Source organism: Benincasa hispida, chromosome 1 (genome assembly GCF_009727055.1).
Source record: "Benincasa hispida cultivar B227 chromosome 1, ASM972705v1, whole genome shotgun sequence".
Classification (NCBI taxonomy): domain Eukaryota; kingdom Viridiplantae; phylum Streptophyta; class Magnoliopsida; order Cucurbitales; family Cucurbitaceae; genus Benincasa; species Benincasa hispida.
In genome coordinates, this window is record NC_052349.1 from 43,746,094 (window position 1) to 43,765,234 (window position 19,141).

The 19,141-nt window shown below is 34.0% G+C and overlaps 1 protein-coding gene and 1 non-coding gene across 2 annotated transcripts; both read right to left on the minus strand.

The window, feature by feature from the left end:
• Positions 1–255: 255 nt before the first annotated feature.
• Positions 256–7,174, minus strand: LOC120091678 (UTP--glucose-1-phosphate uridylyltransferase). The gene is made up of 21 exons (XM_039049786.1): positions 6,731–7,174; positions 6,487–6,534; positions 6,004–6,095; positions 5,633–5,723; positions 4,116–4,176; positions 3,928–4,005; positions 3,803–3,853; positions 3,634–3,707; positions 3,214–3,286; positions 3,080–3,137; positions 2,896–2,942; positions 2,717–2,782; positions 2,520–2,552; positions 2,346–2,398; positions 2,181–2,256; positions 1,891–1,947; positions 1,721–1,804; positions 1,532–1,630; positions 1,333–1,437; positions 641–712; positions 256–541 (listed from the first exon to the last, which is right to left on the minus strand). The coding sequence occupies exons 1-21, from the start codon at positions 6,814–6,816 to the stop codon at positions 515–517; spliced, it is 1,431 nt and encodes a 476-aa protein (XP_038905714.1). The 5' UTR covers positions 6,817–7,174; the 3' UTR covers positions 256–514.
• On the minus strand, positions 995–1,139 carry LOC120070437. Its single transcript, XR_005479933.1, has one exon. It is a non-coding gene; the product is annotated as a small nucleolar RNA snoR2/U65 (small nucleolar RNA).
• Positions 7,175–19,141: the final 11,967 nt, after the last annotated feature.

A 19,141-nucleotide genomic window follows, 5' to 3' on the forward strand; every position in this document is an offset into this window, starting at 1 on the left:
TATTCCTAATATTTAAGACTTCGTTTGATAATCATTTTATTTATTTATTTTTTTAAAAAAATTAAGCCTATAAACCGTTACTTCTTCCAAATTTCTTCCGTAGTTATATTTTTTAACATTAGTTTAAAAAACCAAACCAAACTTTGAAAACTAAAAAAAAAAAAAAAAGTAACTTTTAGAAATTTGTTTTTATTTTTGGAATTGAGTTAAAAATTCAACAACTGTACTTGATAATATACAAATTCTTGTAAGAAATTGAGAGGAAATAGACTTAATTTTCAAAAACAAAATGGTTACAAAACGAGGCTTTAGGAATCTCGCTTATTCTGTATTACATTAATATAAACTCATTTTGGTTTTAATGCCAACAAAGTTCATCATATCAAAAACAACAGTTGCCAAACTGGACACATATTACAGGTAGAACTGCATGATTTTGTTGGTATTAAAAGAAAAAAGTACTCAGATGCCATAAAGCTCCTGCTCTGAAAAACTTGTGAAGGCAACCAAAGGTTTAGAGATCTTCTGTTCCATTGATTTCCTGTATATGAAATTTATCAAAACATTCAGCTCAGTGTATCCACAGCACAGAATCATGATCCTCAATAACAGATTTTAACTCTTTTTTTTTCTCTCTTACCTTGTTTTCAATTACAGCATTATCGGGTACCGCCAATTTTGTCCCTGGTTTAGCCGAGATAGTCACCTTCCCCTGTAAGTCATAGTTAGAAGTGATGATTTAATATGACATGAAAGTATGAATTAACAGTGTTCAAACTCTTGTGATATTTTTTAGACCTCAAATAACATGTATGAGAACACGCAAGCGAGTGAAGAAAGGGAAAGCCGTGTAAGGGGTAGTTACATGTCCGTGTGAGGCCCATAGATTTTGTTAGTTATCTACAAGGTTACAAACCGACATCTAAAAAGCCTAGAGATAAAATGGCAAAACTATTAGAATTGAATCAGTTCAGTTTGTTTAAAGTAAACTATTATTAGAATTCATACGAAACGGCTCCGTAAATCTATAGAAAAAAAAGATGAACAGATTCCTATCAAGATGTAAAAAAGCTTGTTTTTGGTTCGATCATAGCATCATCTGTCACCGCCCTTAAGCTATCGACAACGTGGCACGAACCGAAGGGTTAGTTTGATTTCTGAAGTATAAAATTGAAAATATTTAGTTTGGTTTCATTTGGTTACCACTACCCAAACCAACAAACTTGCATTCCTAATTATAGGGCCATTATGTTATATGGTATCTGCTAATTGGATAATAAAATCTAGGAAAGAGAAAGGGAAGGAAACCAGAAGATGGAAGAAGATTCATACTTTGAGAACGACACCAGCCCCGAAAGAAACATCGCCAACCACTTTAAGGCTATCGAGTTCAATGATGCTGGGGATTGACTTGAATCGGCTCAAGAAGTTACCAACCTGCGAAAGTAGGAAAAAGAAAACACTACAGTAACTAACCCATTCAATAAATTACATGCATTTAGGACACCAAGTCCACAGAAAAATATCCTGCCTTTTTGAATTCAGGCCCCAGTTCAATAGAAGGATTGGAAGGATCTTTTCTAGCCTTGTTGCGAAGGACAAAGCCATCAAATAAAGTATACAGATCAGACTGCAGAGAAAGGCAAACCATAATATTAGTTTATTAAGAAACACCAAGCCAATACAATAGCAGCCTGTGATGATGGATGAAATAACGAACCTGGACAAGAAGCAAATCTGAAGTTGCCTTGACAGGAAGAAATCGCGATCGTGGTACATTAATACCGATGGCATGATCGAAGAACTATTTGGAAAAAGATAGATAAGTACAAGGCATTAGAAATCCATGTATACAAACGTAGCACACACAAAATCAAGAAGAAAGCGTACCCTGATTGCTGCACCAGCTGCTGTTTCAAGCTGAAGAACTTTAATCCCATCAACTTCCTAGAATGATTACAGTACATGTATGTCAGTCCCTGACCATTTAGAAACAACACTAATGTAGTTCATTTCGATGGATCTATTGATATTGCATTTAATAGATTAGTGGATCTTACTAATTATCTTTTAACTACAAAAAATTAATCACCTAACTAAGAACCTATGGATTGATATGCAGACCAACATTATTTTAAAGATGCATGCATTGGCCCGCCATTACAAGGAACAGAAACTACCTTGGGATTTGGAATAATCTCCATCTTAAGTGCATTGGCTTCCACAAGCCTTTTAATTGCTTTCAAGTTCACCCACCTGAATCATACATTAGAAGTAGTTTATTAGCTAGGCATTCTCAGTGGTTGATAAATGTGTGTCAAAAACTCTCTAGAAACATGACTTACAAATTATTAGTGTTGAAAATTTTGAATTTCTGAATTGACTTGAATTCGTTGACCTGTACCAAACAAAGAACAATAAAAGTCATATTCTATAATATGAAAAGCACAGATAACCACTTGAAAAACACAAAGAGTTCTACCAACGTGAAATAACAAAATCATCACTAATATACTTACGTGTTCATCAGGGACTTGAGCAATTTCAAGTAGCTGCATCATAAGATGAAAAGAAGGTTACAAACGAAAATTATTTATTGTTTGCAGACCAACTGAACATGTGATGCATTGAAACAAAGACGATCGGGAAACTAAGGAAGCATAGGTGATGAATCACCCTATCAAGATACACTTTGTTAATATTCTGTAATATATACCTGAACCTTCCCTTCGTAAGAAATAAGAGTACCACCCTTCACATCAGCCAAAGTTTTGGGTGTCACCTACACGTAATCAATGATGAAAAATTTTATAAACACGAGAAACACTGAGAATAAGAAATGAATATGTAACAAACTATTTTTCACTCATGAAATGATTGAACTGGTTTCCGTACCTCCATGCAATACTCATTCTTGTTCCGAATCAAATGATTTAAGATTTCTATAATATATAGGGTCAAGGATAATGAAAGCCCAAGGAACTAATTTCATGTTATGTGTAGTAAGCAACAAGTACGGTAAGAAGTAAACTAGAGGCTTAAAAGAAACTAAGGCCTCTGAAAAATTAAATATGGATACGCAAGTCCACAACAGCACCTAAGTTGTCCGAGTTGGCAACAAAGACATATTCCTTACCCTGCACAAGAAACATGGAAAGTAAACTACAAGGACTCATCTGAGTAATAAATGTTCAGTGGATCATGTGCAAAGACCTGAGATATCAGGGCATCAAGTTTGCCACTGTTTTTCAAGGATGGGAAAACGTCACCATGTCCAGGAGGGTACCTTCACATCACATGTACACAAGTACGACGAAATTAAAATAAACACTAACAGTATTGTATAATTAATTATAAATTTTAATAGTCTTTTTATTTTATAACATTTAAAAAGAGGTGTGTGTATATATTCTTTTGTCAGACTCCCAATAAAAAAAAAAGGGTAAACGTAAGAAGGCATAAAAAATCTCCTCTATTTGTTGATCAATCAACATAGAAATAAAGACATGAAGCAAAAACGTACATATTGGCACCTCAGACCAAAATAAAAGTGGTTCTAGGCAAAAACACTATTAATTTTAATGAGAAAATGCCGAAGGAGACAAGTTGATAAACTGAGTACTTTTATCATACCATCCATCCTTGTCAGTGCGTCCTTTGCTAGGGAGTGGAAGATAGTCCTCAACAACCAAACGTGGATATTGGCTCTGTTTATAGTCCAGGGATAGGAAAGAGAAACACGTTATTCCAAAGAATAAAAAGAAGATATGAAAAAAGCCAACCTAGTTTATCTTGCACACACCTGATTGAAAGTATGAATCTCCACATTTGAACCTTTGTATTTTTCAATGATCTGATTTGAAGAAGCGTTAGTAAAGCACAAGATATTGAGGAAAACGTGGGTAATAAGCAGACCAATTCAAATACCTTTTGAGTATCATCATGAGTGTTAAATGAGTTCATCAGAAGTAAAGGAACGTTGCACCCATATTTGGAATTAAGGTTCTGTCAAAGTTGACAAGGATGGTTCTCAAAATCAAGTATAAAAACCAATATAAATAAAAGAGAGAATGTAAATAAATTCATGATAGAGAAAATAGGATGAGGAGTAAAACCTCTATTTGGATAACAATCAAGTCAAGAAATGTCAAACCATTCCGGACTTCAATGACTGACCTGCAGCACAGAAGATAAACAAGAACCGGTTAATATGTTTACAGTTTACCTACCTAAAGACCTCATGAAGAAGATTTAGATGGAAAACAAAATGAAACATTAATTTCTTCCCACAAAAAAAAAAAATTAACATTGTAATTAATAAGAAAAGCATAATTATAAAGGTCCCCCAGACCTCATGGTTTTAAAGCCAAAATTTTCAAGAAGAATATCAAGTCTCTCCTTAATCTTTGTACTTTCTTCAATTATTTTTAAGGTTAATTATATGTTTTAGTTCCTAATATTTGGGGTTTTTTCCCCAATTTAGTCTCTATGTTAAATTGGCTCATATTAAACTTGCATGACATGATACTTAGTTTATTCACAAAAATTTAGTGGATCAAAAATCATCTAAGAAACTTAGAAAGGAAAGTTTCTAACTCTTCCTTCCAATTTCTAAAAAACTGGTAGAAAATTTTTAGTTCTCTCCTTTGAATAATTCTCTTCCTTCAATTTCTAAACTTAGTGGATCCGCAAAAACTTAGAGGAAAAAGACCGTCCATGATATTTAATTTTCCAGAAAGTGCATTTAAAAAAGCGTTTGACATAAAAACACTTAGGCCATCTCTGATGATTATTTTTCTGCGACCGCCATAGACCAACTTCGGGCGACCGTTTTCTCGGCAACCGTTGCCACCCAACTGCCGATGACCATTTTTTGGTGACTGTCGTCAGCCAACTTCCAGTAACCGCTGCTGCCAACCTCCATCACCATTTTTCAGCAACCGGTGTCAGCCACCTCTGACCACCGCCTCCAGCGACTGTTTGCTGACGATCGTCGGTGGCCAACTTTTATATAAAAACATTTTTTAAAACAATTAAAAAAATAAGCTAATTAAAAAATATATATTTATTATAATTAACTAGTTAAATAAATTTCCAAATATAAAATAGAATTTGGTAATTTTAAAGTCACTTTTCGAACAAAAACATAATAATTCAAAATTACTTTTAAAAGTTTGGAAGCAAACATAAATTTAATTGTCAAAAAATCACATTTACAAAATCAATGGTACATAAATCTCTTCTTCTAAAATCACTACCAGCTATTACTCCCAAACAGACCCTTTACTCTCTTCCCCAAGTGGAGTAATGCAATTTTGGCGGTAGATTTCAGCCCTATGTGTTGACCTACATGTGTATAATGTCTTTGTAAACGTTCTGGCAGACCAACAGACCACTTTGAGGAAGTCCTGAAGGGTATAGGTTTCAAAGCTCAAGCAGACTACGTTATGGGACGCAAAAAAGTGATCCCGTGCTCGTATTGAAACTCAAAGTTTATTCCCTCAGCATGAACTTAATAGCAAAAATGACAAAATGAAACAAATCGATAATCAAATGCATGATAATAACTTCAGCACCGGCAGAAGATAATAAGAGGGGGGGAATGAAAGAAAATGGGTTGAAAGTGACATACTTAGGACCTGTGCAGCCCATTGTTGTCCCCAAACCTCCATTAAGCTTCAAAACGACAAGCTTGTCCAATAGTTTCTTGGTTTCAGCAGGATCTACGTTAAGAAAGATCTATATAAGCTTCTATTAAGAGAATATTACATGATCTTGAGAATATTACATGAACAAGATCTGTTCTATAGATTGTACAAGTGTGTCCTTGAGTTCTAAAAATTAAGAAAATATCACATGAATCCAAGATGTAGATAATGCCAAATAATGATAAACCCTTTGAGAAATGGAAAGAAGGATAAAAACAAAGGGATAAAAAGACCAAGTAGAGAATATTTTTCTAATTAATTAAAGAAGCCAAAAATAGTTGACGGTTGATGATACCATTAGGTACAGGTGCCAAGGAATCATAAGGAACCACTACTTCGTCTGTTGGAGTCTGGATCTTGCTCCATTCAACATGTTGTGCTTCCCCACTTCAACCAGAAATTCATAAGATCAAGAAGAAGAAATTAAATTTTCAGTTGTTACAATAGACAGTACCACACTTGCGATGAAATCCATTAATCAATCATTTTTAGAATTCCTTTTAATTCCGGATTGAGATTCAGCAAAATTCCGCATTGAAATCTCTTGATTCAAATGTGGGGAAGAACATCCCTCTAGCAGGTGCAAAAACCTCCAGAAGAACAGTAACTAAACATTTTGTAATCATAAACTAATATCACTAAAGAAAATCCCCATTCTCAAATCATATCAATCATGAATCTGAAAGCTCGACTAGATAATTAGACCTTCTTAGGTTCAAAAAAACAACCACATTCTCTCCCATTGCAAGGTAAACAAAACGTATTAGATAGAAATTACCTGAGATAGCGGGAGACAAGGTTGATAAATCCAGATTTCTCATTCTCACTGCCAAAACCAAGAGAGAATCAGATCTAATAACCCAAACCCAAGTTCAACGAAAACCCATTACAGCACAAAAACATCATAAACAGAAATCAAAACCCACAACCCATTTCTCAAACAGATCCCACAGATCCAAATCACAACCAAAAACAGCCACAAATACAGAGATACACATGGGCTTAAATCCACATTCCCATACCTTATCTGGGTAAGACCAGAAACAGCAGCTTTAAGCTTGGAAAGCTTCTCAGTATCAGCAGGGCTAAGAGTAGCAGCAGAGGCCATGGTGTAACAACAAACAATGAATGCAAAGCGAGAGAGAAAAGTGTTGAAGAGGACGACTCAAGTGGGAAAACAAGGGATTTATATGACAAAACAGGAAGAATCCCCAAACTTCGAAGCAAAACGTGGTGCCAGATGGTCGGTTAGGGGAATTGGGGAGGGAGTGGCGAGTGAATGAGCGTTTTTGTGAAATTGAAGACAAGTGTATAGAACGGGTTAAATTCGGATTTGAGGCCGAATTATGCGGTGGGGTCTGAGAGAAGAGTGTGGTAGCGCCTGTTTTACGCCATTCATGGCCTTCTTTTCTCTTTTACGCCTGCGAATCTCTTTCCCATGTTAAGGAAAGGAACCAACTTTGAGCTGTTTCTACTATGGAACAATGAGAGAATGACACTATGATTCTCTATCATGTTTCATTGATCCAGTGAAACTTTGGTTCTATGACCAAAATTCATGTTTCTGTAATTACTCAGATTTGTAATGTAATCATGTTATAGAGTAAGTTTTGAATGTTGAAATTGGTAAAACTATGAGTTTTAACGTAAGATTTATCAGTTCATGTAATATTTTAGTCTCTAAATGTTGACACGTGACTATTTAATTTCTATAGTTTTAAAATTTTAAAAAACATTTAAAACAAAAGATAAAGTTGTTTGATATTAATAAGATGTGAATTCTCAATGAATTTAAGAACCCTTTAAACTAAATAAGGAGCAGAGTAAATTATGCTTCATCCTACTAAATTCCTTCCTCCAAACACTTCTTTTTGATTAATTTTATACTATGTGACATCTGGTTTGAATTTATAGAGGTTTTTTTTTGTACATGCAGATTAAAAAACTAATTTAGTGTGATATTATCACATAGTAGTTGATAATTTCACTTTGATAGATAAATTTCACGATAATTTCCAAATTGTCATAAAATGACTAAATTATTACGAAATTAAAAATAAAAGATGAAATCGCCCCACATCAAAATTCTTAAACTAAATTATTATTTCGGGGCAAAACTATTCAACTTATATGCTTCAGAATTTTTACAATGAGTCTCAACTTTGTTTTATGGACCTCCTATATTACATAGTCAACTTTCTTTTAGTATAATAATTGATGGACGGAAGATTGAATCTCACGTTTGATAATATATGTTGTTGTTATTATTATTATTTTTGTTAATAAAAGTTGAAAGTTAAATCAGTTTAAGTTAACCTTAATTAAAAGAAATCTTATATGAAACTTTCAGTCAATATTTTAAATGTCAAACAACTACGAAGAGAAATGAATTCATGCATGTTACTCTTTCATTAATGAAGATTTGAACCATCATTAATGAAAAATTATAATGGCAGGAATTGAATATGCAACGTTGTTAGAATAAATTTTAAAGATAGAAAAAAATAATTATTTTAAACTTACCCTTAAACTTAAAAAACAAATAAAAAAAATCACTAAAAAAAATACCCCTACCGCGCGTATATGAATAGAAACGGTTAATATCCTTTCACTTCTCTATTTTCCCTCCATTTTCTCCTCCTTCTTTAATGTTCTCTTAATTTAGAGAGTATATTAATGATTTTTGTTCCTATATTAGTTAAGGTTTTTTTTTTCCTTAAAGTTTTAAGGGTATTTTTAAAATTTCTGAAATTTAGGATTATTTTTACCCCAAAGAACTAGTCAATTCTATCCAAAATTAATTATAAGGATATTTTAAAACTATTTGTGAAAATTTAAGGAAAATATGAAACTTTTAAAAGTTGAATGATATTTTTTACTCCAAAATTTAGAGATATTTTCTATAGTTTAGTCTTTATTTTATAATATGTAAAGGTTAATTTGATAACAAAACATTTTTAAAAAATTGTAAAACATAACTTTATTTATTAGTGTGGATGTCAAATCTTGGCCAAGAGAAAGCGTACCTGAACTTTGCACACCATCAACGGTAAATGAACCTGCAAAATAAAGAAAAATTACCATGATGCCTAAGTCAATAAGAGAATATGAAATAGAAAATAACTTGGAAGTTTAAGTTACCTCATATGGAGTTATAATGATGTATGTATAGATTTCAATCCTTCTTCTATTCCTTATTTGATTAGGGTTTCTGGGCCGACTGTTCCTAGATTCTTTTAGAGTTGAAATCGTCCAGTCCAACATTGTTACCTAGTGCTTTTAGGGTTCCATCCTTTTTAGTTAAGTTTATGTTGGTCTCATCAACCTTGGGTTCTTATTGATGGGCTTGGTCTCAGCTTGACCGACGTCGATCAGACCATCTTTCTTTTGGATTGCTCTTCTTTCCTATTTTTACTGTTCGTTGATCATTTTACCCTTGATTCTAAAATCCATTCACAGTAAGATGTTTTTTTAAATCTCGAAAAGGAAAGGAATTTAAGGAAGGATAACATAGAATAATGAAAGTGGAGAAGGGGAAAGGGAAAAAAATGGGACCAAATAAGTAGATTCGAAGGTGGGGCAAAGAAGGGGAAAAGAAAAAGAAAAAGAGAAAGTGATTTATATGCTTTAAGATGACGCTAATAAAAAAATCATAAAAATCATTTCCACCGATTTTTTATCAGTTTAATTTTTTTTAAAATGATTTTTTATCAGTTTAATTTTTTTTTAAATGAAATAAAATGTGAGTTTTCGTTTTCAACTAGAATAATGAACAAGTGGGCAACGACCTCATGGAGAAGATGAGAATAAGAGATACTCAAAAGGTTCAAAAAAAAAAAAGAAACAACTCTTTTAGTCATTTAGTTTATTCTTTTCTAAAGAGTATGGGAATAAACGTTGGATATTCATAAGTTAAATTAGCATGCTATTAAATTTTCGTTGATATATCGATATTTTTATTGATACTTTCATATATCTATGAATTTGATATTGACGAAAAGAGTGAATTTACATTTGTATTTTATATTCATACAAAGTCAATAGAACATGTCAAAACAAGCATAGCTCAAAATTGAGTATGCTAATGACCACGATGCCTGTGTGATTTGAATCCAGTTACGCCCACTTGTACTTAAAAAATAATGGAACATAAAATAAGAAAAAAATGTTATTATTTGAATATAATATAAATAATAAACATGTTAACTTATTTTAAAATATTCATTTATTTATTTAAATATATTTCTATGAATTTTTTGCATTTATTATTAATAAAACTATTAACATTGATATTGTATCGATGTTTTCATAAAATTAAGATCCTTACATTTCCATTACATTAACATTTTAAACATTGATCATGAAATTTGAATGATAAATAATAGATTTGTTATTGGGAAGATTGTATTAACCTAAACTTGGTTGGTTGGATCAATTTTAATCTTTCAATTTCATCAATTTAAGTTTCAAAATTTCAATAATTAGACAACTTTACATTCATGGTTAAATTTTCTTTTCAATCAATATTAGAATGATTTTCCTTACAGGCTCAAAATTACATGTTACTCTATGAAAGGTGTTATTTGTTATTATAAAGATATTACCGACAAAATAACTAAACCATTTCATATTGAGCGACCACCATCATGGAAACTACTAACTCGACTCTAAAAGGTAAGATCTACACATAAACAAACAAACTCTTGTGTTCCCCTTATCTTTGGTGTCACTACCAGCAACAATAAGTGTGAGGAAGATCTAGTCAATGACTATCACGACAATTTTGTCGACTTCAAGTGTGAGAAGTTTGAGCTCGATCAAAATGCAGGCCAAAAGCAGAAAAAGAGGATGATGGATAAATCGACTCCCATGAATACAATGAACTAGTTGTAGCCGATCTTATTGGTTGCATCAAACGATTTTACAAAGGATGAAGGCGGCATTGGTGCTAAGGAAGGGGAAAGTGATTTTGGTAAGGGCAATTCTAAAATCAATTTGGCCACTGTGGAGAATGGAAGACAAATCAAGCTCTAATCATCCTTCGTAGGTGTTATTTTTAAGAACATTTTATCACCTACTTCAAACTCAAGTCTCTGTCTCCAACATCCATGTAACTTTTCTTTTGTTATGTATTTTGCATTTTGCTCTAATCTTCTGAATAGCCTCATTAGTAGTCTGCACTAATTGGGGTTCTAATAATTTTTGTTCCCCAACCTCATATCAATAAATGGGAGACCTAAAACTCTCTCTTTAAAGCACTTCCAATGGTGTCATGTCGATCATAGCTTGATAACTACTAGTGTATGCAAACTCCATAGGGTGCAAGTGAGAGTCCCAACTTCCTACCAAACCTAACACATAAGCATGTAACATGTGCACTAGAGTCCGATTCAACGCTTAGTCTAACCATCAGTTTGTTGATGAACGGTTGTATTGAATTCTAATTGAGTACCTAACACCTTCCCAAAAAAAAAGGTATAAAATGGGTGCCTCAAAAAGTATGACAACCTCTTCCATATATAACTATGAAACTTAAGATGCTGATAATCAACAATACTTTAATACGTTCACTCTGAGAACTGTGAGAATTGTCGTGAGCTTAAGAAGTCTTACTCACCAAAAACATGTATCTGAACTAGTAACCCATTGACAACACCTATGATTTATGTTCTTTATTTCTTCCTCCCTCTTTTATATTAATTTCTCATTCCCTTATTCTTCTTCATTTTCATACACACACAAAAAATGTAGAAATTGACAGATGGATTAAGGATGTTATTGAAGAAACTCATTTAAAGAGATCCTTGAGTAAAAGCGGATCATCCAAATTCCATTGATCATTGAAAACATAATTTACAGTAAACATACAATAGATATGCATTCAAAATAAATTACAGCATGCTATTTATAAGAAAAATGGTTTCAAGATACATTACCTTTGAATACCTTTTCTTTCACATATCCCTCGAACAATCACAAACCCAGTAACTTCTTGAAGACCTTCTTCAAGAAAACTCGAACCAAACAACCGGACACAACCACAAAGAGTCCTTGGTATTCTCGGATGAGAACTCAGGAGTGGTGAGCTCTGACTATTTTGGTTAGGAGGGATAAGATTTGGTAAAGGAAGTAGATTGAGGATTCTCTCAAGAACTCATAGAACTTTTCTACAACTCAATCGTTCAACAGCAAAATACAATCATTGAGCAAGAAGAGAAAACCACACTTTTCTTTTATTCCTTTTACCATAAAATTAATAATCACCCACTAAGGTGGTTGGAGAGAAAAATGAGAAAGTTATTATTCAATTAATAATAAAATAATATAAATAAATATGATAACTAACTTACTATATTATATTTATATTAAATTATATAATATATAACGTATAGTTTTAATATTGTATTACATACAGTATAAACTATAGTTTCTTTTCTCTATTTTATGGCATTTAATATAAATCATATTTATATTAAATTTAACAACTATGAATCATATTCATAGAAAATATATTTGAATCTCATTCAAATATTATTTCTCCCATTAAACTATAATGTATCAAATACATTATGATAATTATATCATATATAATTTAAAAAAAATTAATTATATCATATATAATTAAATCCCTCCTATTAATTGGAACAATTCAAATTAATCCAAAAATTGATTCTCAACTAAATCCTTTTAAGCTACCAAGGGGACCTTATGGACATGTAGCTTAAAGCTCCAACGGTACATGAATAATTAATTAAACTCTTTAATTACATTATTCACCATCCGTTAACTGTCGGACACTTCATTACAGATCGACAGTTGTACTCTTCGCACAACATATATATTTATGTATCCATTGGATATAACTAATCAACAGTACAGTGACCCTTCATAAATTGCTCGTAAGTACAGTTGGGCCAAATTACCGTTTTGCTCTTGTAGTTACATCTAACTTCTTAAGTACCACTGATCCCTCTAATGAATAATAGATCATAGTCCTACTATGATTAAACCCCTCTCGGGCCAAGGGAGGGCGTGACGCCACATTTGTTCAAGACCCGAAATCATACCTTAAGAGAGAAATTTATCTATTTACCTCTGCTTCGGGAAAGGAGTGAATTTCATCTTGTGTAGCTGTGTTCCCAACTCCCCAATCAGACGAATTCTGAAAATGGTAGGCTTGTTGAGTCGGCGATCTGGACACTCTCACCCATACAAATCAAAGAACCACCCTCATAGACAGGAGTTCACAACTCACTCAGGATTCAGGTCATGTTACCTATGGTCATCCTGGTGAAATGTAAGTCTTTATTATGAACGGTGTTATATAATGAGACTAAACATTTTGTGATCCGGTCTTATACAAACTCCTTTGTATAGAATATCCCCGCTTGCATGTCTAATATATGAATGATCAAAATCAGCTCATTTGTAGCACTTTACAACAATTGTAACACCTACAAAGCGGGGCATACTCGTAGTGTCACTAGGATAAGGTACGCAGTCTTATCCATATACTACAGACCATTTGAGTTATCACTTAAATATGATCCATCTGTATGTCTCCACATACATGTTTAAGTTATAATGATAACCTTGGATATTTGTTTATTAGTTTGTGGTTAATGTAACTAAAATTTCACATATATTTATAGAAAAAGTGAATAAAATATCATATATTATTAATCACATAAAGAGTATGTTCATACAATGTTTACGAACTATAGAACCCTACGAGATTTAGGACATCAATCCCAACAATCTCTCATTTGACATAAAGCTAGTAGGGTGTACAATGTAAACAAAATATAAAGTATACAAACAATAAACTAGGGCATAACACGCCCAGTACAATATCTCTCATTTGCCTAGTCCAATCATGGTCTGTCCCATAGACCCATACTCTACAGGCGGCCCTCAAACACTGTAGTCGTGAAGGTCTTCATAAACGAATCAATAACGTTATGCTCCGAAGCTATCTTCGTGACAATATACGTCCCCTCGATATACAATCTCTCGGATGAGATGATACTTCCGCTCTATGTGCTTGCCCCGCGTATAAATCCTAGGCTCTTGGGATAACATCAATATTATCACAATAAAATGTGATGGGCTTCGACATGTTTGAAATAACTTCCAGATCAGTCAAGAATTTTCTAAGCCAAACAACCTCCCTAACAGCTTCATAAGCCACTACGTACTCAGCCTCCATGGTGGAGTCAGCAATGCACCTCTTCTTGGTGCTTCGCCATACTACTGCCCATCCGTTAAGAGTGAACACTGATCCTAATGTGGATTTCTGAGAATCCCTATTGGTCTGAAAATCAAAGTTCGTATATCTTTTAAGAATAAAATCCTTAGAACCCTACACAAGCATGTAGTCCCTCATTCTCCGTACATACTTGAGGATGTTCTTAACGGTTGTCCAGTGATCTAATCCTAAATTAGATTGATATCTACTAACTATCCCCATAATCTAGTAGATATCAGGTCTAGTACACATCGCATACATCAAACTACCCACGGTAGATGCATAGGGGATCTGTCTCATATCCTTAACCTCTTGAGGTGTCTTAGGACACTATTCCTTAGACAATGTAACTCTGTGCCTGAAAGGCAATAAGTCTTTCTTGGAGTTCTGCATCGAATATTTGACAAGCATCTTGTCAATATACGACGCCTAAAACAGTGCTAGCATTTTGTTCTTTCGATCTTGAAAGATATGAATACCCAGAACAAACTGAGCCTCTCCCAAATCTTTCATTTGGAATTGGATCGCTAGCCAGTTCTTAACTGCAGTCAGTAAACCTACATCATTCCCAATAAGTAGGATATCATCTACATACAACACTAGAAAAACTACTAATTGTTGATAATCTTCTTGTAGACACAAGGTTCATCGACATTCTGATCAAAGCCATAAGATTTGATCACAGTATTAAACGTTATGTTCCAAGATCGAAATGCTTGTTTCAGTCCATAAATAGACCGATTAAGCTTGCAGACCTTTTGCTCTTGACCTTGGATTATGAATCCCTCGAGCTGCACCATATAAATGGTCTCCTCAAGATTGTCATTCAGAAAAGCAGTCTTGACATCCATTTGCTATATCTCATAGTCATAATATGAGGCAATGGATAGAAGGATCCGGATAGACTTCAGCATGGCAACAGGCGAGAAAGTCTCCTCATAGTCGACTCTCTCTACCTGGGTATAACCCTTTGCCACCAGTCTAGCCTTGAAGGTTTGCACTTTCCCATCAGCATCTTGTTTCCTCTTGTAAATCCATTTACAACTTATAGGTGTAATACCATCAGGTTGACCTATAAGATCTCATACTGAATTGAAGTACATAGACTCCATTTCGAGATCCATGGCTTTGATCCATTCATCTCTGTCAACATACTCCATTACCTTATTGTAAGACAATGGATCCTCAACTTCGCCATCAGCTACCATAACTAGGATTTCAGTTAAACTCATACAACGGATGGGTTCGCAACCCTTCCACTACGTCGAGATTCCCTCAACACTTGAGGTGTATTTTACCTACTAGATGAACCTACTTTAACAATTCTTGTTGAGGTACTAGGCTCTTCAACAACTCTTGTTGAAGATTCAGTAGTTTCTTTGGAAATCTCATTCAACACGACTTTACTTCTGAGTCTGTGCTCCCTTATGTGGTCTTCTTCAAGAAAAGTAGCACTTGTCGACACAAATACTTTGTTTTCTTTATGATCAAAGAAATAACCACCTCTTGTTCCCTTAGGGTAGCCTACAAATAGGCATAACCTTGAAAGTTATTCCAATTTCTTAGGATTGGCCTCAAGCACATGTGTTGGGCAACCTCATATTCTGAAATGACGTAAACTAGCTTTACGACCATTCCATAACTCCAAAGGTGTTTTGGCAACACACTTAGAGGGAACGCAATTCAGGATATACGTTGCAGTTTCCACTGCATAACCCCAAAATGAGTCAGGTAAGGAAGCGTAACTCATCACAGACCGAACCATGTCCAATAGGGTTCGATTTCTCCTTTCTGATACACCATTTTGCTAAGGTGTACCAGGTGCTGAGAGTTGGGAGACAATTCCATGTTCTATCATATAATTCTGGAATGTTAAATCCATAAACTCTCCACCTCGATTAGATCGAAATGTTTTAATCGTTCTATTTAATGCATTTTCAACTTTAGCCTTGAATTCTTTGAACTTTTCAAAAGATTCAGACTTATATTATGTTAAATAAACGTACCCATATCTTGAATAATCATCAATAAAAGTGATGAAATATTCATAACCTCCCTTAGCTCTTACATTCATCGAACCACAAAGGTCTGAATGCACTAGCTCTAGAGGTTCTTTGGCCCTATGACATTTTCCAGTAAAAGACCTTTTAGTCATCTACTAACGCACAGGTAAAGAATTTTTTTTCTAACTCGCTTAGAAGTTCGTTCTTCACCAACCTTTCGATTCTATTGAGATTAATGTATCCTAGTCTTAGGTGTCAAAGTTGGGCATTTTCCTTATAAGAAATTCTAGGTCTTTTATGTTGAGTTACAACAGTTTTAAACATCTCTATGTTATGAAGGGCATTTGTTGCTAACAGCCTTAGCACATACAAATTGTTTTCCAGTTTAGCAGAACATATATCAACACCATTATTTGTAATAAACACCTTATTAAAAGAAAAGTTGAATTGATAATCATGTTCCAAAAGACACTTTACAGAAACTAAGTTCCTTTTTAAATTAAGAACAACATACATTATTCAGAATGAGAAATTTGTTCTGTAAAGTTAACCGGAGACCTTCCACTGCCACAACTAAGACAACGTGTCCGGTTCCAACTCGCATCGTCATCTCAACAGAATCAAGTTGCCGCAAGGAAATAATTCCCTGAAATGAAGAACAAACATAATTATTGGCCCCAGAGTCAATAATCTAGGCAGAATCATCATTCTCCATTAAACAAGTTTCCAAGACAAGCAGATCACATTTACCTTGTTTGGCCTTCTTCTTTTCTGCTAAATATCTGGGGCAGTTCCTCTTCAAGTGTCCATCCTGGTTGCAATGAAAATATTTTCCCTTGTCTACCCTTTGGAGCAACAACTCTTGGGTTAGCAACAGTCTTCCCCTTTCCACCCTTTTTCTTATTCCACTTTTTGGTGCCAAAGAAGAAGGTACAAACTTAGTTTCGGAGGTCGAACCTTTATGGAACTTTTTAGATGATGAAGCAACATTTGCTTCACCTTTCTTCTCCTTGCTTTTTAACAAGGATTGGAAAGTTTGCAATTCATTGAGTAGGGTAGTCAGATTGTAGTCAATCCTATTCAAAATAACATTGTTATGAAAGTGAAGGAAACTTTTAGGTAAAGATTCCAATATGATGCTAATCTGGCTGGCCTCATCGATGCTTGACCCGTTCATCTCTGCCACATTGAAGTGGATCATCATGTTGAGAACGTGTTCTCGAACAGATGCCCCTTCTTGCATACGGGCATTGAAGATGTACTTGAGAGTGTCGTGTCTGAGTTGTGCGGACGGTTGTCCAAACATTCCCCCTAAAGACTCCATGATCTCACAGGTTGTGAGCATGGGCTCATGCTTCTTGGCCAAGACTTCCTTAAGGCTTGCCAAGATATACGCTCAGGCCTTCTCGTTTGTCCTTGTCCAATGCTCATATGCTTCTCGAACGTTTCGAGGAGCAATAGGAGGCGGAATGGGAGGACACTCCTCCATCAGGACAAAACGCAGGTCATCGATGATTAAAATTGTGTTTATCATGTTTTTTAACTAGCGTAGTTCTCGCCAGTTAATTTATCGATGGTAAGCAAACTAAGTGTAACGGTAGCTATTTTAAATCGATGAAAAAGAACAAACTTAATTTAGTCTACTTGCATTAAACCACTTTTAGAAAACCAATCAAGTTTTAGAAAAATAGTCTAGTGTACCCTAAGTGACATCTATTTTACAATGATGCTTTCAGTGAGGCAGGACAAAAGTCGCCATAGGGTGATCAAGTGCCCCTTCACTGAAATGAAACATTCTCAACTATTAGATAGAAACAATTCCTTGTAACTAAAAATAATAGTCATCATTGTTCGGTCAAGAATTTGTTAACATCCTTAACAATTTTGTATAAGTGTAACCCCTCATTTTAGGTTCTAGAGTCCCACCCCAATAAGCCAACCTTAGGGAAAAGTCGATTGGAACAAGAGACTAAAGCAACCTTATCCATTTCTGAAGATCAAATCAAGCGTCATGCAATACTACCATCCTTTAGGGGGACACCCACAACGCCTCGAGGCGATGCATGAAACTTTATCCAACCTAATGAGAGAGATTAAGGGTTATGTTGTCACACGTCCTGCTCCCACTTACTATAAACACTCTCTCCATTCACCTTGGTATTGATCTACCCAAATGCCACCCGTAGAAGGACACCCATGATGCCTCAAGGCCGATAGTAGATCTCACGGTGTGAAATTTTAGGGAGAAATGTGTAGAGGTAAAACGAAGTATCATATACCCCATTTTCCTCCCACTAAGTGTTCTACCTGGGGTTAATTAACTTAGAAAATCCGACTACTGATTTTATATAAGTGTTTGTTTAATTTTCTCAAACAACTCTTGTCTTTGATGATTAAACAACTTTAATTTAAGTCTTATTAAACTCTTTAACCGACTTTCATCAAACTTGCAGGCATGTAACAAATCTATCTAATTCACCTTTCCAGGTAGGTTCCTAGATAGGGGTGCAACGCTTCCATCAAGTACCTCAGCCTAGCTAGAACCAACCTTAGACAAAAGGACCCTTATAGATACATTTGTTACATATTTAATCTTTTTAGGAATCAATTTAATTCTATTAAACCGATATAAAAGATTAAACTTAGATTTCTAATCTCATTAGAAACGTGATCTTAGGTCTATCTTAATCAAATTTTAAAACAATTTAAAAAAATGATTATAGCCTAAGGTTTGCATGCAACTCTTTATTATTGATTTTAATTCTAATTTCATTTATTATAACAATTATAAGTAAATGAAACAATTAAAACCAATCATTACATGAAAGACATATATAAGTTAATTATAATATTTATAATTTACCTAAGGTAATGTCATGCTTCATGCAATGTTCATTTATTACTAATATATAACTTTTGTAAAACTAAGTAATGAACCATGCTATGGTATACATTCCATACAACCATTCAACCTTATATTATAACACTTATGATATAAATGATGCATGGATATGCTATAATGCATGCATACATATACTATAACTCTTATATTATATGATACATAAGCATGCTTTATGTAATTAAAATCATGCATACTAATATATTATAACACTTATAATATAAAATGATGCATGAAAATAAATGCATAACCTATGGTGGGTTTTAAAACTATATGACATACA